This window comes from Diorhabda sublineata, chromosome 1 (assembly GCF_026230105.1).
Source record: "Diorhabda sublineata isolate icDioSubl1.1 chromosome 1, icDioSubl1.1, whole genome shotgun sequence".
NCBI lineage: Eukaryota > Metazoa > Arthropoda > Insecta > Coleoptera > Chrysomelidae > Diorhabda > Diorhabda sublineata.
Window position 1 is genome coordinate 21,678,261 of NC_079474.1, and position 22,698 is coordinate 21,700,958.

The following is a 22,698-nucleotide window of genomic DNA, read 5'->3' on the forward strand; positions in this document are numbered from 1 at the left end:
TTTTTATGGACAATCCCTTCAGCGGATTACATCTTTCTTTCGAGCTCTTGTAGATATCGTTATCAACAATAAGGTCAATCATCAACACGTTCTTAATAGGTGATGTGATTCAATATTATTAATGATATTAGCCAGGAAAGTAGTTGTTTCTTTGGAGAAACGGCTGAATATACTTACTTTTTCAGAGTACTACATTTCGAAATACCTGAAATATAAATCCAATCAATTTTTTGTTCGATTTAAAAACCGCCTCTGCCAATATTATGGAAAAATTACTAAATTGAATTCACCTAATTTGAAATTGATGAGTTGAACTGGTTTTACTAGGTTACGAGCAGCTCATTTTTCTGAATTTTAAAAAACATCTTGCATTAGACGACATTAACGATAATATCCAAAGATTTGGCTAATTTATTATTAATACATTAAAAGCTTGTTTGTTGTAAAAAATACCGGATCTTCAGGTCTCTTCATTTGCATAAAAAACATCCTGGAACCCGAACAATGGACTATAGAATTTGAGGATTTCTCTAACCCTTTGGATGGAAGGTTTCTAACTTATTTCTAAATATGATTTTTGTAGTTTATAAGAATAAGATGATTCAATATGATGACCAATTCGGATTTGTTTAGATCGCTTTATACATGGCTAATGCCAACTAATTATTGACATTTAGGCTTAACTATCGCTTCCTTGATTTTAGGTCTTTTTACTTTCAAGTAATCGCGTAAGAGAATTAGGAAAAGTATATTTTCTGGTCTGAAGTGTCAATATCGAAATGTGTAGGGATTACTTAGATAGTAGATTATACAGTTACGTTTTGCGTTTTACAGGTACCGTTTAACTTTTATTAGTGCCTCCGCCTAATTCCAACCCTATTTCAGATTCGGTTTAACCAAGCGCCATATGGGCAATGTTGCTTTACCCAAAATTTTTAGATCTTTATAAGTATATTTGTTTATTTTAACGCAATCAATATTTGCTGTTAAGCCATAAATGGTGTTCACAGTATTATAATATTAGTAATAAAATGGCGACATTTACACCAACGAAAAGATATTCAATTAATTATCCACTATCAATGAATGAAAAAATTATTATTTTAAATGTTCACGATTGCATAAAATACGATTACCCGAAATTTACTGTACAAGAAACTGTTGACTATTGCGGGGGATGGGAGGCCACGTGGAACCTGTCCAGGCAGACCAGTTAAAGTCCTTGATGAAGAAACCAAAAGTGTGAAAAGTTCACTCTTTTTATTTAAAAAAAGAACCATCCTAGATAAGATTTCAATGGAGCTTGACCACTTTGAGAAATACGGATTTTGCCTGGGAAAAGCATAACCGTAAAGGGCAACACAAAAATGCAACCAGTGCTCACCAAGTTTTCATGGAAGGCCTATCAACGGGTATTAAGGTGCCTTCAGATAAAGTGAAAAGACTAATAATCGTCCATATTGGAAGCGAAGAGGGATCTTCTTAAGAGAAGGTTTGCTAACCTTTCATTCGTGCCAAACGGGGGATTTCCGCGAGGACATAGATTCGGATGTTTTAGAAGACTATTTTGGTGAAATGCTAAAATATATTACGGCTGATTCAGTAGTAGTTATAGATAACGGAAGTCAACATTCTCGACGCGTAGAGAAGACTCCAACTTCATCTTGAAGATGAATTTATCAAAACCTATTAGCTACGCAGTTCATAAGTTTTGTTTAAACGTAAATTTGTTAGAAGTAATAAAATCGGATCATGTAATGTAATTTTTTTTTTATTAAAAAACGCTTTTTAATTTTTTATAATATTCTTGAGCTTTTGTGAAGAGTCTAGCAAAATTTTCTTAACTACTAGAAAACAAAGTAACAAAAATATGAGGTCAAACAATTTTAGAATATGGATAAACTATGTTTTTTCTCAAAATTACATTTTTGGAGCACGGTTTTCATTACAAGTCTCTATGCCTCTGATAGACGGATTGAATTTTGTGAAATTATAATGAAACAATATAACAGAGAATCAATTTTTTTAAAAAAAGTTCTTTCCTCTGATAAATCTACATTTCAAATATGATTTTGACACTAAATTCACGAAAGTCTTTCATTATCTGATATAGTGATGAACGCTCAACCGTCGGGATTAAATTTAAAAGTTACGTCAATGTTAAAACCTTTTACATGAAATCTTGAAGATAATTTTTATCATTTCTTTTATCTTGAGGTTTATTGATAAAATTGAGAAATATGTCTAAATTTATTCGGTCTCTATTTACCAAAATACATTATTAGAACAAATAAATCTAATTTACATTAAATGTTAGCAGGTTCTAAAGGTCCCCACCAAATAATTATACTAAATAAGCTTTGTGCTATCCAGTGCGGAATAAGTGATCGGCGTAAATGACTTTAGTCTCTATTATGGTTGTATCAATCCAATTTTTCTATCAGCGTTGACAAAATATGAAGAAATATCCCATTTATAACTAATTTATTTATAATGTCAGCATAGTGGAATTGATTTTTCCTATAAATGCATATGAGAAGAGTGAAATCTACACTCGTTGTTTCACAAATGGAAAATGCTCACTCTCCAGTAACCTGAAAAAAAATTCAATTATCTAAATGTATCGATCTCGAAAAAAATACTTTCATGAAACCCTAAGTTATATCCAACAACAAATATAGTTCAATATTCAAGGTTTGAAACGCTCTAGAAATTATTAGATGTATTTGAGAATATTGAGATTAGACACTTATTGTTGACAGTCCACTTTATAGTTTATTAGATACAAATTAAATATGAAAATTTACTGTTAAAGAAAATATACTGACGATAAGTTCGTTATCGAAACGCGCGTCAGATTATGTAATTGTTAGTTTTGGTGTAGTAGTAGTAGATAAAGTAGATAAACTTACTTTATTAATTGTAGTTGGATATTGCTGATTTAGTGAATAAGTTTGTATTAATATACAATTGCGGAACATTTTTTTTAAATTCTCAATTTGTTACAAATACATATGATCTACGAAAGGAACACACTATGATATTTTCGTGATAGAATAACTGAAAAAGCCATAGAGTTTAATAAGGCAGCCTTTATGTGCTTCATTAATCTCATCCAAGCGTTTGATAGGATACGCTTAACTGACGTTATAACTCTACTAAAAATAAGGAACGTTCACCCCAATATAATAAGAGTTATCGAAAAACTTAACACCGATAATTATACCTTTGTGAGAACGGCAAACAAATTAGGCAATGAAATACTTGTGGCAACTGGTATCAGACAAGGGGATAGCCTAAGCCCAATCCTGTTCAATATTATAATGGACGAAATCATCAACGAAGTAAAGCAAGCCGGGAGAGGATACCGAATGGGAGACAAAGAGATAAAAATAACAACATACAAATATCCACAAAAAAAAATAACAAAATCTCTGTAAACTAGCGATCTACGATCAGAGTGTAGAACAAGTGATGTCCTTCAAATATCTAGCGACAAACATAACAAGCGATAGAAATCTAAAGAAAGAAGTAAAAGAATAAACAACGAAGGCAGCATTAATATCAAGATACCTTGGAGATTTAATTTGGCGAAATAAATACATGAGCACAAAATTTAAAATTAGAGTATATAAAACTTGCGTAAGGTCGGTCATGACATATGCAATAGAAACTAGAGCGGAGAACACAACCACTAAACGGCTCCTAAGAACAACAGAAATGCGGACTCTGAGATCAATAACAGGACATACGTTACTCAATCGGAAGAGAAATGAAGAAATAAGGGACGTGTGCGATATTCTGGATGTAGTAAGATGGTCCTCAGCATCCCAACTAGTCCTGGCAAACCCTTGATAAAAATACAGGACCTAGTCCTAACTAAAGAAGAAGAAGAAGAAGAATGTTTCTCTTCAGTCTTTGAAGACGATACCTTGTTTACTGAAACACACGTCAGACGGTGTAATTGTACTGATAGTATAAACAGTGTGTTCAGTATTTTTTTCTCCGTGTTTCAACTAACTCAAATGTATAAAACTGCATAGTACACTGTTTTTGATAGCTAAACTGCTATATGCAGAAAATAAGTCATACTTCGATAGTTTCAAATCAAGTAGTAAGAAGATTTTTGTAAAACAGATCCACAAAGTGAATTCATTTTCGTAAACGGAATTTCAAACTGTTTCAAATGAATACCTATGTATTTGAGAACACATCATAGATTATACAATCATAAAAAATCATTTTTGTACATTAATGAGGAAAATATATTTGCAGTTATCTAAGATTCAAATTCAACCTCAACACAAGTTACAAATTTGATCATAAAAATAATTTCTTTCAACTTACGGAGGAAAAAACGAAAAATCACAAATACGACTTTCTTCCCCTCTATCAACATTTTCCAATTTATGAATATCTTCTTTGTCTAAGGTAAAATCGAATACGTCGATATTTTCACGAATTCTCTTTGGAGAAACGCTTTTAGGTATTGGTATTATATCCTTCTCTATTAAGAACCTCAATAAAACCTGTCCAGGAGACTTTTTGTATTTATCTGCCACACTTTTGACTATCGGGTTATCTAATGCAGAAGGCAGCTGCTTTTCCCTGAAATAAAAAGGATTTATTCATATGTATCCATTACAAGATTATATCAATTGCTTAAAAATTAGACATCTTTATTGATATTAAAAAGGAACAAGATGTGAACTGAATTTGTATCATATTTCCTATATCGCATTATATCATCTAATTTTTGAATGAAACTGTTATCTACAAGGTAACAGATAAAAAGAAGCATTTCTGTTATCAAAATTTCTCAAAATTTATCATACTCACAAGGCAGAACTATTAAGCATGAAAACTCGAAATTATATTGAAATTGAGTGATGATGTAGCAAATTATCTAATTTCCAATGCTCTGGAACTGGCTCGCTTACAAAAATAATCATTAGTGGTTTTCGTTTATGAAATTGGTGTGCACCAATTATGATTTCTTTTCACTTGATCAAAGTGTACACGAGAAATGTTACTACAATGCTGAAGCTTTTAAATAAACGGAAAGGAAAAAATACATTGAGTAAGCTTATCATAGTTTATCTATCTATATCGGACTATCATACTTTTGAAAACCAAATATCAACGTTAAAATATTTCACCTGATAATCAAAGATCAATTTTATTCTATCCTTAATTACTATAAAAGTCTAAAAACTAAGGTTCTATAAGTTCCTTGAAATAACACTAAAACTAATATATAAGATTTCGCACTTCACTTTTACACTAAGCACTTAAGTATCTAACTTTGGAAGCTTCGTCTTCTTTAGTTTTGGTTTGTCCAGAAGCTGGATTTCCTCGGTGTTTACATGTTTTATTATCCAATGTTTGTGCCTACTTACAGTGTCTATTTCCAGGTCCCGATGAAGGTCGCTATTTAGAAAGGACCAGAGTTCATCAACGATGTTCCTTAGTACTTTATATTAGATTCTCTGGATTATTTAGGCGTTCAATTTCGAAGGTCCAAAACCAATTTCTGGATTTATTTATAAACAAGTAATTTATTATATATTGAGAGAGAGGATTTTCTTCCCAGCTCCCAAAAAAATTTCTTATATCTGATATCTAGTTGTTTTCTCATTTTTATGTCAAGTTCCCAGATATTTCTGTATTAGCATAAGGTATCTCTTGTGAAATCGACATCTATCGATTAATTCTTTTAAGCTTATTTTCTATTTTTTGATCCGGTAATTAATTTTACCAATTTATGTCTGTAAGTTGATTGGCGTACCTGCGTGGATATTGCCAGGATAGCTGTGTCGTCAGCAAATATCGCAACAATACCGTTTTCTAATTGTGGAGTATCACTAGTGTAAAAGAAGTAACGATCCGGACCAAGAACACTACCTTGTACATTGTGCTAGACCCACGTAGATTTCCTTCAAGTCTGAGAAAGCATCTTGTTGCTTTATTTCTTGTTATATACGACTCTAATACTTTTACACATTGCTCAGGCAATTTTCTATGACATCGCTTGTCATGTGTACTTGGTTTATAGTCAAGTTGTTTTTTCTTCAAGTATAGGACTTGAACATTTCAGTAGTTTTTTCTCAAATAGCTTTACTACCATTCATAATAGTGGTATTGGCCTATATGAAGATAATATGTTTGGTGGTTTCCTTGGTTATAAAATCGATATGACTTCAGCTACTTTCCACAAGGTAAGAACATACTCAAGTCAGAAGGTTTCATTGAAAATATACGTCAATTTGATTATACTCGTAGTTTTCTTTGTTAATGTACTTCCTCGGTGGTTAATTTAAAATCAGGAGATTTCTTTGAGTTGTTGATTTACTCTAATAATTGTGGATATAAATATTTTTTATGAAGTATAGGTTATTTCCAAGTTATCTTGATTTTTTTTTTGTTCAAGTCATTATTCTGCAAAAGTAATTGCTAAAAATGCTGCAAATCTAATTGCTTGTTTTTGATTTTTTCTGGCCCAGCTATCAAGTTAATTTGTGATTGGAGAAATCAGGGCTTTTCTTTTGTATATTAAAGTCAGTGAGTGTGAGTACAATGGGGTAGTGGTTTGATTTCATATCCGAAATCGTTCCCACTTGCAGATAATATACTGATTTAGCCAAAATAAATAACAATGCTTGTATATATGTATCAGAACTAATTAGTCAAAAGTTTTATCGGGAGAAGAAAATGAACTCCCATCTAAATGGAATCATATTGGACTATTTCATATCACTTTCACTTGGTTCGGATGGTCAATAACTTTAATAAAATATTCCATGTTTTAACAACTCTTTCAATGCAAAAAGTGCAAGAGAAATTTCGATAAAAATAGTTCTAGAAAAACTCTAAATATTTTTTTGTGTTCTACGATAATCTAGAATTGAACCAGAGCAATATTTGAAGTACCCTTGGATTACTATACACTAAATATCACTTATGCACAATATTTTCTATTCACACTAAGGGAGACAGAAGAAAAAATCAAAAAATGGAAATATATAGTAGAGTATAAAGAGTATGTAGTCCATCTAGACATTTTTTTCAATTTAAAAAAAGATATGTGAAATATTCCGGAAATCATCAAACAGCTGATAAATATGACTAATAGATTATACGAGCTTTTAATCATCACAAAATTCTTAAGGACCCAAAAAGTAAACAGGAAGGAGTACTTAGTACTATTTACATCAATAATTGATAAATGGCAGAACAAGTGAGTAAATCCGATGTAAAAACACTTATGGGATAAAATTAACTAAGACCAAAAAAGTAAATATGGATAAACGGACTAAAGTGATGACAATGTCGAACGTGGCACCATACACACAAGAAATGGATAATGAATAAAATTATATCCACCCATGCAATTTGTTTTGAGGTACTCCTAAAAAAAGCCTTGAGCAGCAGAGCTTTATCACGAAAGTCGAATTTTTCGTCGAATGAAGAATTTAACTAATACACAAACAATTCTTTCCATAAAATGAATTTCTTGGAAATGATATCAATTCTCAATCTTATTTCTTTATATGGAAAATTTGCTATTCCTCAATAACTTTTCATTTCACAAGTTAACTCTCTCTCTCTCTCGAATGAAAATTCATAATTTCAATAAACCCGGTGGTCTCGAACCCTCTTGTTCAATTCCAATTGACAACAAAGAAAAAATTGTCATAATGACAAGAAATTTCGAAAATGGAAAGTAAAAAAAATCACCCTAGCAACGATCATACTCGTATTATTCATTAAATACGAGGCGGTCCAGTTCAACGTTTTGTGCTAGAAGAACTGAAGAAGAAAACTTTGAACTTGAGAAAGACCATTCTTCAACATCACCCCTACTTGCCTGCGAAGTTCGAACCCTTTAGTTAAACTTTTTCTGGCCAAAAAAATAAGAAAATATAACAAAAATGACCATAAAATGGAGAGAGGTGGAGATGGAAAGTTTCGACATTAGACAGGAAATCATCTCGCAACTAATTGAACCTACATGTGAAATTTCATTTTTCAGTCGCTTTTCGTTTGACCTGCAGAGGTGAGCAAAGGTCAAAAACCACTTTTTTTGCATTGCGACCCCTAGAAATATTCATTTGTTTTCAACCAAACTCTAATAACATTAATCCGCCGCCAAAAAAGCCATGTACGCTAATATTGAACCAAATCGGACCCATAGCAATTGCTCGAGATACGAAAATAAGAATTGTAGCTTAAACAGATATATAGATATATAGATAAAATGAAATGTATAAATGAAAATATTGCGTGGGATACATCAGAGAGTTAATGTGATATAGAAAAACCAATACAGATATAGACCAAAAAAGAAACGGAATGCAGAAATAATGGAAATCCTAACAATAACTGAAATGAAGTGAGGTTAGTTAGCAAATAGTAAAAAATAAGAGTGAACACCCATCCTAGAAATATCGAAGATAAATGGATAAGTAATAATATATCACACTGATATATCACAATCCATTTTAACATTCATTTTCTAAATTCGTTTGCTAAATCTAGACTGGATCGAGAGGTTTTCTTTATCCATTGCCTAGTGATTAGAAAATATCGAGTGTAAATATATTGTGTAAGATTGAAAACATTATCTTAACAATTTTATTTATACTATGTACTAGAAAACTCACTTACTTTTGACCTATGACATTCAAAAATTTATTATATCCAGGATTACCCAGAGGTGAATATGCGATAACAAGAATGTGGTTCTTGTGACAAAAATTAATCAATTCTTTTTGCTGCATGAACAAATGAACTTCTATTTGTAGACAAGCGGGTTGAATTCTACACGATTTTAAAAGTTTTTGGATTTGATTTTCATTGAAATTTGATAAACCAATAGCTCTTGTCCGACCTGCATCAACTTGCTCCTCCATTTTCTAAAATAAATAATTATCTATTAGTTATCTTATACATTTCAACATAATAATTTTCCAACAATTGTCTCGAGCGATTGTAATGTTGTAATATCAGATAAATCAAAATAATACACTCACAAAACATTAAAAATTTGCATCACTAGTAATTTAATTTATACCGCATATTAATCATTCAACGAATTCCAAGTAATCAAAATTTTTTATTTGATAGTACTGTTAAAATAAATGAATATAAATACAAATATAACGCTAACGTTTTGTAATTGAGTCAGAAAAAAATTAGTTACGAACTTAAATAGTATCCCGAATTAAAATATAAAAAATTCCTTGTTTCCAACATAATGACTATTAACATTTAAAAGTTTGTCAATTCGTGGTACCAGATTGTGTATTCCATCGGTAAAGAGCTCTGTCGTCTGACCTTTAAACCAGTTTCTTTCAACTTGTGAAAATTTTTTATAGCGTGGCAATACGTGGCGTGGCGATAAACTACTGATGTTGAAACTAAGAATCATATACCAGTTATCATCATTTATTACATCTTCACCATAAACTTTAACAAGCTGCTGATATAATTCAGCAGTTTTTGTATTTATAAACCCCGAATATATTAACAAACTTCACAGTCGGCACGATGGCGACAAATGAAGCAGTTTAACCATAATGAAACCAACATCAGTAGAGACGTGAAAGTGACAGCGTAGTGAAATTTTAAAAAGAGTGTCCAATATTGGAGTCACGTTACTTGACACTTCAACAATGATCCTGTATTGAAAAGAGGAAGATCGAGGGAGACGCCATAAGGAAACAGAGCTGGAATTTCCGAAACCAACGTTTCTTACAAAAGGCAAATTTTCCTCTTTAGAAACTGAAAGTAAACAATGTGAATGTTGGTGTAATAGTAGTATAAATTTTTTTCAATAACGTAACCATTCCAATCTGAATATTTAGTGTTTCCATATTGGTCTAATTATTATAAACCATTCTACTCGATGTATTCACAGGAATTTCCAGAAAATTGCTTTGTTAAAGCTAACTCCTACAATAGATAATACAATTGTCTAGCTAGTACAGTTTAAATATTTCAAAAAAGCATACGAATTCGATGAAAAACTGATTAAGGTGTGCAAGGACGTCACAAGACATGATATACTATTAATTATTGGAGATATGAATGCAAAAATAGGAAAAGAAGACTACTCAAGTAATGTAGCAGAGAAATACACCTTATACGAAACAACTAAAGATAACGGAGGACAAATAGTTTAGCCGATGAACTCAACATGTATATTAGAAGCACTAGTTTTAAACATAATAAAAATAAAGTTGCGTGGATGATACCAGGAACTACCAAGAGAAACCAAATAGATCAAATTTTAAAATAAAAAAATTGTGTGTGTCAGCTCCGATGCACGACTGGAGTTTACTCCTTAAGTTCGATAGTCTAACCAGACGCAAAAAGAGTTTATTTAACTTAAAAAACATTGATACTGTATAAAAGGATAAATTTGTTAATTAATGAAAATAATATACATATATAAATATATATTTATTCAATTTATTCATTTCATATACATTTATTATAACTAATCGACGAAATATTTTACATTAAACTTTTTACAATAGTCAATTTCAGATGTGCAACCACGTGTTTGTTAGATGTTCCGGCAATATCATCTACACCTCTTTCTGCCATAGTTATTTGAAAATACTTTCAGTTCACTTTAGCGGAACACAATGATAAAAATTAAAACTTCACAATAACAATATTAATTATTGATATTTATAATAAAAACAGCAATATAAGTATGTCGACACTGACAAATTAGAAAGTTGCGCATCATAGGGTGCGCACCAAAAACGTAATGAGGTCATTCATCGATAGATTTTACTCCTCACATTTTTCTCATACCGGGCCCCTTATATATGCAAATCGATTCTTAAGGAGTAAACTCCAAAAAGGAAAATCGAAGATGATACAAGATGTAAGATTCGTACAGAGGAAAAGGTGTTGAGACTGATCATCATTTAGTAATAGTCAAAATGAAATTGAGAATGGTTAATAGAGTGGGCAAGATAAAAAGCAGAAAATGGAATGAGCAGGAATGTACCATGAAAATTAAAGAGAAAGAAGAAATGTTTACGAACTGTGAAGCATGATATATATAGTTTTTGTACAGAGAGGCCCTTATACCTATATTTGTTGTGTAAGGACTCACTAAGCCCAATGTGGTGGAGGCGACAGGCGTTTAGGTAAGACAGGTTTCAATTTTTGGAGAACTTCAAATCCATTTAACCACGTCTACTACTTTGAAATTAGGAAACATTATTATTATAGCATATTGGAATTTTGAAAATAATTTTATTCCTCATACTCTAAAAAATCTATATTTTCACGGCAGACGTCTTCATGGCGGAAACAGATCAACAGATAATAAAATATTATCGGGTCCGGTAGGTAAGTAGATTATTCAGATTTATTTCTGTATTTTCTTTTTTTTATTATTACCATCTGAAGTTGACATAAGGATGTTTTTTTTTCGATTTATGAAAGTTTGATACTTCACTTCTTTTTGAATAGTTTGTATGAAATTATGATTAAATCTGAATAAGGTAAGACTACGCTAACAAATGACATCATTTTTTTAACATTTCAGCGGTTATTAAAAAAATAATTAAAGTTTTTATACAAAAAAATGGAGATTTTCTAGAAAAATAGAAAAAAAATTATTACTTATTAAACTTAAGGCAAAGTGTTGTTTAAGTAGGCGCAACACGTAGTCAACACCATCACCTATCGACCATTTTCCTATGGCTACTCACCCTCCAAACACCCTGTATATATTAAGCTCGCTGTTTTACATCAATATAATTTACTTTATATACTGAACTTCATAAGGTAAATGCTAAAAATGTAGATTCATTACGGAAAATCATAAATAATAATGTAGAGTGCTGATAACAAAAAATAATTTATATAATTATATTATGTTTTTCTTTTTATCTAATCAGGTTAAAATTTAAAAGCGTTGAATGAATTAGGCAAAATAATGCATGCATCACAATACATATACATACATGGATATACATTATACTTCTAATATTTACTAACGTTACTATGTAGTCTTGTTTTTTTTAATGATTTGCATCAGTAATCAGTTTCAAATCAGTAGCTTAATGTGTAGAAAACCCAGGATGAGTACAATAGTTATTAGTGTGGTTGTTGGAAATTAATTTTCTTGCGACGCACTCTGAAAAGATTTTTTCTTTGAAAACAATATGAAATTTTTTTTAATCCAAAACAACAGGAACCTCCACACGATCTAAATTATCAAACGTTACAACGACTACAACGATTTGTTTACCAAAGATGGACAGAAAATAATCCTCATTCATATCTAAGATTATTATAGAACAGAAGGCATTAAAAATACGAAAGAAGGTTGAGGCTTTGAGTGAATAAATCCAAATATTAAGATTACGTTTGTACTTGAAATATAAATATTAATTTAAATATGTTTCATTTTTTTTGTTTGACAAATTAACTGGGTAAATTTTTTAATTTCAATTAATTTGATTATTTTTATTTTGATCAAATATTGTTATTTTCATTGATTTCATTTCTATAATTTTCTATATTTCTAATAAAATTTTATTTTTCCCAGAAAGAAATTCCGAAGAAAGATTATACAGAAAAACTAACTTAGATCGTGTAAAGCATGTATTGTTTTGAATTGAAAGAAAACTCCAGTGTTTATTCATCAAAAAGAAGCTTTTTAGGGGGCGCCACGAAAAACTTAATTTTCCACGACCACCCTAATAGTTATATCAAGAGAAATGATAGAGATAGTTATATGAAGTCTTTGCATACCACCCAACCGGATAGTAGATTTTATTATCTGTTGATCTGCGTCCACCATGTAGACGTGTGCCATGAAAGATATTCCTAAGAGTATGGGAATAAAATATATAAATGGCAGATCTGGTCGATTACTTACTTAGCATTCTCAAAGTTGTCTGTCACAATGTTAACTGCGCGATAATAGGATTTAAAATTTAAAATGGATTTAAAATTTACATTTCTCACCTTTAACTATTTACGGCATACGATGTTTAATTATAAATAGTAACTAGAGACATATCTAAATGCATCTATAAGATTATCGGTAGTAATTAACTTGTTCAATAAATAATTACCCTTTTGAGATACTTTTAATGCAAAACAATAGATGCTTTTATCTGAAATTAAAAGGCGAAATGTATGACTAATTACATGTCAAAGTGCTGTGATGAATTCTATACAAAAAAATATGGGTAGACATGGATTATACATGTATATATCATTATTATCAGTTCTTCGATAATATCATTTTATGTATCCAATTCTTTCACGAAACCAATAGCCAATATCTGGCTGGAATGGTAAGAATACTTCTTTGACTCAATTTCGATCAAATAATTACACACATTTTCCAAGGTCGAAACATTGAAATAAAAAATTTAATAAAGAAACTATACAGTAGAAAAATTGAAACTGAAGAAATAACAACAATAATTGATATTTATGTATTTTTTCAAGTGGGACGGAAAAAATTTCAAATTAAAAACATTCCTCTTGACTTCTACGTTATTAAGTGGTTATTCGTAAGATTGTTTTTGTCAACACTATTATTTTTAGAATACACATGCCCAGTAGGTTAAACAACTTCAACAATAATGGCATTCAACTGTATAATTACATTCAATCTCAAGCACTTATCAGGATTTTTCAGAGTTTAAGATAGAATTCTATTATAATATGTTTAGTAAATAAATGCCAAGTTTGAGTATTCTAAAAAAAACAAGTACCATTCGTATTCAATCTCGTTAATTTATAATATAAAACTAATTGATGATCATCGTAGAAATACAAACAGTATTACAATAGGCTGTTCAACCTCCATAAATGACAGTAAGTGACTCTAAATTCTGACTTGATCTTTTATATCATTTAAAACTACACAGAGTACAAAATTAAAAAAGGAAAATTTGACAATAGATGAGGGTTCCACAAAGAGCTATCCATTACGATAATAGAAATTCAATTCAAAATTACCTTCCAAACAAGATGATGATCAACTGGTTCTAGTTTAAACTGATCTGGTGGTGTAACATCAAGTCCAACATAATTACTAGCTACAGGAAAATGAATCAAATACAAATCCAAATAGTCCAGCTGGAGATTTTCCAATGATTTTTTAATGAACATTTCAACTCTGTCCTCATGTAATCCAGCAATCGGTAATTTTGTGGTTATAAAAAAATCTTCTCTGCGTAGTTTTCCAGAAGAAAACCAGCCTTTCAAAATTCGACCAATCAAAGATTCATTATGGTAAACAATAGCAGTATCTATATGACGGTAACCTGCTTCTATAGCTGCGTTAAGCGCTGTCTCCAATTCTGTTTCATCTGTGGACTTCAAAACAAATATTGTTTAAAAATTAAAATCAATACCACAATCGAATTATTTCAATAAAATTCTATTATACGTGTCTGCGACAATGTGTGTGAAACTAATAATATTGAAACAACATTTCTAGACATAAGAAGTCTGTACTATATTCTGAACACCGTATAGAATACCAGGGTGAATAATGAAATAACATCTGGCAATTTAAATTTATTCAAAATACAGATATTTGCGTAAAGTAATGATTTTCTGCGCATACGAGGGTTGCTTCTCACGCTTTGAGATTTACACATAAATGCAAAAAATTATAATTGGATATAGCCTTATTATTTTTCAGTTCATACTGAAAAAAACAGGCGACCATTTGCCTCGAAGTTGTTTGTGCTCGAACAATTTTTGTTGGACTTAAAAAACCCATGAAAGGCGATTGTTGTTTAGTTTCGGGTTCATATGTCGCCTATCACGATCCTATAGACTCCTTTTGAACCACTGTTTCAAGAATCTATAAACAACTAAACCAGCACGTGTATGACAACTGGTTCTGAGTACATTCACCATTAAAAAAGTCAAACTTTATGATAGTCCATGCGTTGGATGGAGTTGAGTATGCAAAATGTGAGGACCGGCAACTATGCTAAAGTTCTTTTACCAGAGACCCTAAATAATAGAAAATCACATGTTGTAGGTAGCAGTACAGTCATGGAATAGTCAGTAGAAAAGAATGAAGTGTTTTATTAGTGTGTTTTATTTAAATAAGCGCGGACAATGTCATTACAAGTGATAAATGTAAAGAAGCCAAAACTAAACGAATTGTCGTGTTTGTTTTATGATAAAACAGGTGAATTAGTGAAAGATCCAAAACCACAAACGGTTATTTATATCAAAAAAGCAGCAGATCACAGAAAGATGTGATACTGGCATCGAGTTTGTATTGCAACTTATATTAATAAAAAGAAAATAAGGCGTCGAGAATTAGCATAACTAAAGCAGGAAAATTCCTCTACTTCCACCTCATCTACAGATCTACAGGTCATCAATAATTTACTTCTGGAAGCTTGTACGTCTAGGCTGTTTAGTTTTATGGTTCGACGGTTTCTAGGAGAAGATGTCATCTGACTGCTCAATCCCTTGGAGAAAATATTTGATTAATTTTGACATCATTACACGCTCTAAGTGGTTGCCAGTCAACTAACATATTTGGCTCGAAAAAAAAAAGTGCTTTAAAAGCTGAATCGTTGGATTTTGTACAAGAAGCTCTGAAGCATTTGGGGGATCCATTTGAACAACTAAAAGAATTTGAAAACATTCGCACCTATCTTTTTTCTAAAAAAAAATCAATGGCTGATGAATTTCGGTGTAAGTTAATTTCCCAAAACATTGGTTCCGGCTTAAATTAAATTAAATTAAATTAAAAGTTATTTACAGATCAGATCCTCTACATTTACATCTATTAAGAGCTTTAGCACAAACATATGTAATGGGTGAATGCCGACCAAACTCAACTACAGCGTATTGATTAAAGCTTCTTAGGCTATGAAGAGGAATGAGGAAAATTTTTATTTAGGAGGAAGGTATGTTGGAGTTGGTCCTGATATAGGAGTTGCTCCTCGGCAAAGCTGTGCCTATGAAAGAAAGGATGGTAATTTGTAATCATGATAAAGGAAAGACAATGGCTTGCTCTTGTCAGAAATTACATATTGATTGTATTTATTTATGCAAATGCGTAAATAACGATGGACAGAATAAAAAATTATTTCTTTTGTGATATGTTCAATTTCTTTTCAATTAAATAATTTTTTTATTAATAATTATTGTTGTTTTTAATTTTCCTGTTCTTTTTCACTTGACTAGCAGTAAGTAAGTAAAAAATCATTATAGTCAGAATCTTAATTTGCATGCATCCATTGCGTGCGTTCCTCCCATTTTCCATACTCAGATTTGGCATATTCTTATCACTGTTGCCATATCTCAGAACTTAAGTAGCAGCCCCCGAATAATGGCTTGTTACCAATACAAATTGCTTGAATCCTTTTGAAATAATACAGTGATACTTGATATTTGAAAAACAGTTTACTATAGTGCTGTGATCGGTTTAAAACAATCTGAACTTTTTAAAACTAATCATGTAGCTGAACGAAGTGATCAAATTATAGACATATGTCAGGATCATTTCTACTCCTTAATGCTATCAGCTAACAAGTTGTTTCGTTTACTTGCAACTTTGTAAGTTATGAATTCTCCTTCTATGACGAAGGAAATGGCAGTTTATTGGTAACAAAATATGGTGTAAAATTATCACAATTAGTTGAAATTGAAGTTGATTATTTGAAACTTCTAAATATTTTACCTATACTACGTAAATTCATGCTTCTGAATCATGGTGATCTTAGGTCTCATCTGTTTTAAATCTAGTTTTTTTATAATTTTTGAAAGATGATTTGACACTGACAATTTGCGTATTTATATTAATCAATAGATCACATACATCATGTACATCAAAATAAAAATAAAATCAAAATATAAAACTGTTTTCAAAGAAAAATTCATTTTTCCTTAGTTTTTACATCTCAATTGTATTAAATTTTACAAGATAATCCCATAAATTTTACTAAAATTGTTTAGGTCTTTTTCATTCATTAATAGATCCTGAATGTAGATGCTTAGCTATTCAAAAGCAAAAACTGCATTGAAAGAAAATAATTCTCCAAAAAAATTATAAACAACATATTCAAGAAAAGGATAAACAGATACTATAATCAATTAAGAAACAAAACATCAAAACATGAAACATTTCTCCTCACTATATGTACAAGAACTTTCCCAAAAACTATCGAATTATTTCAATAAATATGATATTAGTCATAAAGAACATAATACATCATCCAAATATTTCACTAAACTAAAATCTAAAACACCAAAAAACAAAAGACGTAAAATATTATACATCAAGAGCCTTGTACTAATTGTGACGCTGTCTACATAGGGCAAACATCTCAGTATTTAGAAAATAGACTAAATGGTCATCACGCGATAAAAAAAATAAAACTGTATTAACGAACCACGAAATATCAAAAAAACATAAATTCAATTATAAATATTCAAAACTTCTTAAAACGTAATCTAATACACGTGAAAGAGAATTTTTAGAAATGGTCCACATTTGAAAGAATGAAAAAGCTATAAATAATAAAAAAGACCTTAGAATTTAAGTAAAATTTATTGTTATATTTTGTGAATTTTAATACAACTACAAATAATTTGATTGATTGCTGTTACATATTTTTGAAATCTAAAAACTGAAAAAAAATTACTTTTCCCTGTTAAAACAGACTTCTATTTTGATTTTATTTTTATTTTGATAAACATGTTGTAGTTGATCCTTTGATTGATATAAATACGCAAATTTTCATTGTTAATTCCATATTTTGATAAAGATTGAAACTACTCGATACATCAAATTGATATCTGTCTTTTAAAGTTTATAAAAAATAAACAAATTTACAAAGAGAACACACCAAAAACCAAGACGAGTTAGAATCATAAACATATATGAAAGGTCTAAGAAATGAGAAATTGAAGAAATTTACTCTATACAGTAAAGATTGCGAATCCTTCCAAAGCAAAATATCCAAAAATGATGAAAGGTTTCAATTGAATCCGTTAAACAACTGTCATACAATCAACAAAATAAATTTAAAATTATTAGTATGCTAACATCAAATATTAACGCTTCTGCAAGATTCAGAAATGAATCATAGCATAATATCATAGAAAAAATTGTGTGTAACATAAATAAGAAACTGAGATATGGTTATTAAGTGAGAAAATGTTTGTCAATTTACATACCATCCATGTACCCAAACCTATCGAGGGTATCTTCTGTCCTCCTATCATTTCTTTGTAAAAGTTTATTGCCATATTAAGGAGCTTCACCGACCATCAAAGCATACACAATTAAATATAATCGTCAAAGACTAAGGCAGTTACCACAAGAAAATATACACACAAACTAAAAATATATTATATTCGTTGAAGGCCAAGGGAGTTATTACGATTAGTGAAAGCAGAGTGAAACTTCATAACCCACATATATTTTTCATTAGTCCAGTCAATATAATTAGTTAAGAGAGCTGACTGACATGAAATTGTTATTTATTATATATTTATTTTATATATAAGTAGACATAGTTTGTTCCAAAATTTTTGTTTCGACTCCAATAAACCTAATTAGGTATGTATATCGCCGCACATAGATCGTTTTTCAGGATTTAGGCGGCCGAAATTATTTTATATTACAAAATAGTTACATAAAAAGAATTGTAAGTGTTTGGAATAACTTATCGAAATTATTTGTTGGAGCACGGTGGTTAGGCGCACCTACTTGTGATTTTTTATCAAAAAATATTTTATTCGAGATCGTAGTTGCTTTCAAAGTGTTTTTTAATATTATATTGAAAATACATATGACATACTCACGGCTTTCCCCAAGGTAGGGACAGCTGTCTACGTTTTAGTAATACTTTCAGGTATGTATTATTAAATAAAACAAAGTTTATTTTGTTCTAATAAGTAAGTAAATATATTATATTATTAAAAGGATCTTTACATTCGTTATACAATATTAAAGATACAAAAGCTAAATAGATAATCACTAAAAATAATCAATCATATATTGGAGACTTATTCATCTACATTTAAATTTTCGCCGCTTTCATCAATTTCCATTGGTCGGTTTGGCTCAGCAGGAATTAATAGCTGCATTGTCTCGGGCAAAAATAATTTTGAAGCGGTTTTTTTGGTCTTTCTCATGGAACTGATAAATGGTTCGGATGTTAATAGCAACCTATGATAAATATCTAAGTTGCATTCTTCCCTCGAAAACTTGCAAGCAAAGGCGATAAGACCTAAATTGTTTATTGCGGGCCTCAGCAGCTACTTCCGAAAGTTGCCCTATCGGCAACAACGAATTTTCTATTATTGAAGCTCCATGAATTAAGACCTTATGCATCGTTGGAGTCATAGGATGCCAGCCATATAACTCAACAAATAGTTTCGCAGTTTCCATGGCGTATTTATCATATTTTACTACGTCAATCTTATGACCGCTTGATATAATATACGGATGTTAAAACTCAACATCAAAATATAAAATAATGTAAGATCCAGATACCTGACGTCTCTTGTGTTTAATAAGCTCATTGATATCAGGTATCATATCGATTTAATTTTTTTTCAGAATCGATTAAAGACGTTCATACATAAATTTTGTGCGATGTTTCTTCTTATTCATTTTCATGACCAAAAACATCTGCTCACATGAATAGGTGCTACCAAACATGCACAAAATGCTTTCTTAATTCCAGGTTTTATCCAAACTTTTGCCTGTGAAGCTTCAAAATTAAATGGATTGTTAAAAATTAGAAATATAATTTTATTCGTTTTTTCGAACTTTCAAAACAATTAAGAAAAATGATCGAAACAGACATATTTCACCTGATTTCCCCACAACTTTGTTTCAAAGGCTTGAATATATTTGAGTGACAATCAGATTTTTACCCTGTCATCAGAAAATATTAGACCAAATCTTGTAAAACCTGCCTGAATTTTCAGTGATTTAGTCCTCTGGTCCTTATAAAATTTACTATTTTAATTATACGTAGTTTGTATGACACGGTACATTTTGAAATGTTTGGTTGCTAATTCATCCATAAATCAAGAACAAATTTAAATTTTTTTTCAAATTTAGTGACCATTATTCAGTAATCTTTTGACCTAAACAAACTTTGGAAAAATTCAAGCAGTCAAAGTTAGTTGTCACTTTTATCCCCCTATTTTTCACGCCACTGGAACAATTTTTTTTTAAATTGCCTGATTATTTTAGTTAAAAAACTGATAACCTTATATGGAGCTAAAATGAACTATGTTGTAGAAATTTGCTTGTAAAAAAAGTCTGTAAGCACGTAAGTAATTTACAAATTAGATAATTATTCATTTCATTTCGAATAATGATTAAACGTAAGTAGTTTAAAACAAATAAAAATTATTCATAATTACAAATTACAGTAGTTGTTCAAACTGTTGGTCGCTTACTTCAATATACTTATTACAGCATTTTGACATTGAAAAACGTGTCTTTGACAATAAATCTTGATAGGATCAAATGATTTCTGCCGCAGCTTGAATTCTAGCTATTAGATCTTGTTCAGATTCGATGGTTGTTTCGTACACTAACGACTTCATATAGCCTCATATAATAAAATCGATGGGAATTAAGTCAGGTGATCTTGGAGACCAATAATTGGGTCCACTCCAACTAATCCATTTTTCTTTAAAACGTCTGTTTAAGTAATTTCTTGCCGCTGCAGCAAAATGAACAGATGCCCCATCGTGTTGAAATCACATGTGTTGTCTAATATTTAACGGCACATTCTCCAACAATTCATCCAACATTTCTGCCAGAAAGCGCGTATAAATTGCTCCATTTTTATTTATTTGGTCCGATTCAGCAATTTCCAACCATATCCACCCACACATTAACCGAATATTTATGCTGAAATCCGCTTTCACGAACAAAGTGCGGATTTTCTTCATCCCAAACGTGACTCTTTCTAGAGTTGAAAATTCTTTCCCTAGTAAATCTAGCCTCGTCGGTATACAACACATATTTTGGAAAATCGTGTCAAATACACAAAGTGTCACGAACTAACTTAAATATGACACGTGCCTACCATATTATAATTTAGAAATATTGAGTAGTATTTAATTACCTGCAGACTTTTGTTCTAATAGACACATAATTTATCTAGAAGAAACATGGTTTGACAGTCACAATGTAGTAAATTTCGGTTGGATTGACAATAGTAAAAATAGCTGATTGAATGGACCACGTTCTAAAGGGAAACGCATCATAATAGTACGCGCCGGAAGCAAAGACTATTTCGTACCTAATGCTTTGATAATATCTGCTAAAAAAAATAAAAACTGTGCAGCTGATTTCATGAAAATATAACACCAGAATTATTTAAAAAGTGGTTTAAGAACGTAACGCTTTTACGTAACATTCCACAATCAGTAATAACGCGTCCTACAACTCGCGGCAACTCCTTAAGATAACAAATACTAGTAATAGCAAAGCTCAAATTTTAGCATTTGTTGAACATGTTTATCATCTTATCTTTCTTTACATCCCTTCATAATTCATTCAAATGATGACTAGTTCAGACGATTCTGACTACCATTATTATGAAGATACTTTGGAATTGAAATGGGGTACAATAAGGGCTCAGTTTACGTCTGGTACCCTATTTAAACCAAACTCCCTTTAAACCAGTCAGGTACATTTTACTCATCTATTTACGTTATATAATTTAATACTCAATTGTAACAAGTTAACGAGGTATAATAATGATTTTTTTCAAGTTACAAGTAGCACTACAATCAAGTGCATCTTTAACGAATACTTTCTCGCATAAAATATACATATTTTTTAAAATATTTATGAAAATAATAACTTTTTAAAATGAGGTATATATGGTAGAGCAAACAAAATTGTCGGCAAGGGTTTTTATAATCTGCAATTGATAATCGAAGAACTATAACTGTTAATGGAGTGCACTTAAATAGTTCTTCAGTGCTGTTATTAACAACCCGTGGAAAGTTTGTGAATTCCTTAATTCTCTCCTTCAGTTGAAGAACCACTCTTTGCGACAAATCATTTATTATGGAACTCGACAAACAATTATGGATATCTCCCAGATATGACACTACTCTGCCGTATAACTACTATTTTCCTCCGACTGTATCGATTCTATTAATCTACTCAATTGATTCACGTGCTGATGCACTCCTTTTAGAGGCTCTAACATGGAAAGTGGACCTAATTTTCTAAGTCCGAAAGGACAATTTGGGTACACATATGGGTCAAAGACACAACTGAGAGTAGAAGCAGCTCTTTTGGCCACATCACGGGCCGGCCTAAAATGGATGAGAGGCTAGCGCTAAGACACTCAAAAGTATTCGAGAGGACATTCTCAACCCATGAATTCTCATTTTTAGGGCCCGGGCTCAAAGGCTCGATCAGAATCGAATCACAATATTAATTTTGCTATTTTATGTTCAACTCAGAACAAATATTTTCATGATTTTCATTTGAACTTGTATACTTCGGATAAGAAATTATTCACATATTTTAATGAATCGCTCTGCACAAAAATATATATGTTTGATATCTTGTTTCTCTTCATATTTTTCTACTTATTTCCTGGAATAAATTTGCTTTATTTCGAGTTTTATGAAAATTTCCAAATACTTTCTACAATAAAAATTTTGTCAACC

The 22,698-nt window shown here is 30.8% G+C and overlaps 1 protein-coding gene across 1 annotated transcript; it reads right to left on the reverse strand.

Annotated features, from left to right (window-relative positions):
* Positions 1-1,755: 1,755 nt before the first annotated feature.
* Positions 1,756-18,446, reverse strand: LOC130445626 (uncharacterized). The gene is made up of 5 exons (XM_056781363.1): positions 18,211-18,446; positions 14,011-14,370; positions 8,668-8,915; positions 4,348-4,608; positions 1,756-2,594 (listed from the first exon to the last, which is right to left on the reverse strand). The coding sequence occupies exons 1-5, from the start codon at positions 18,280-18,282 to the stop codon at positions 2,549-2,551; spliced, it is 987 nt and encodes a 328-aa protein (XP_056637341.1). The 5' UTR covers positions 18,283-18,446; the 3' UTR covers positions 1,756-2,548.
* Between the last annotated feature and the right edge of the window lie 4,252 nt (positions 18,447-22,698).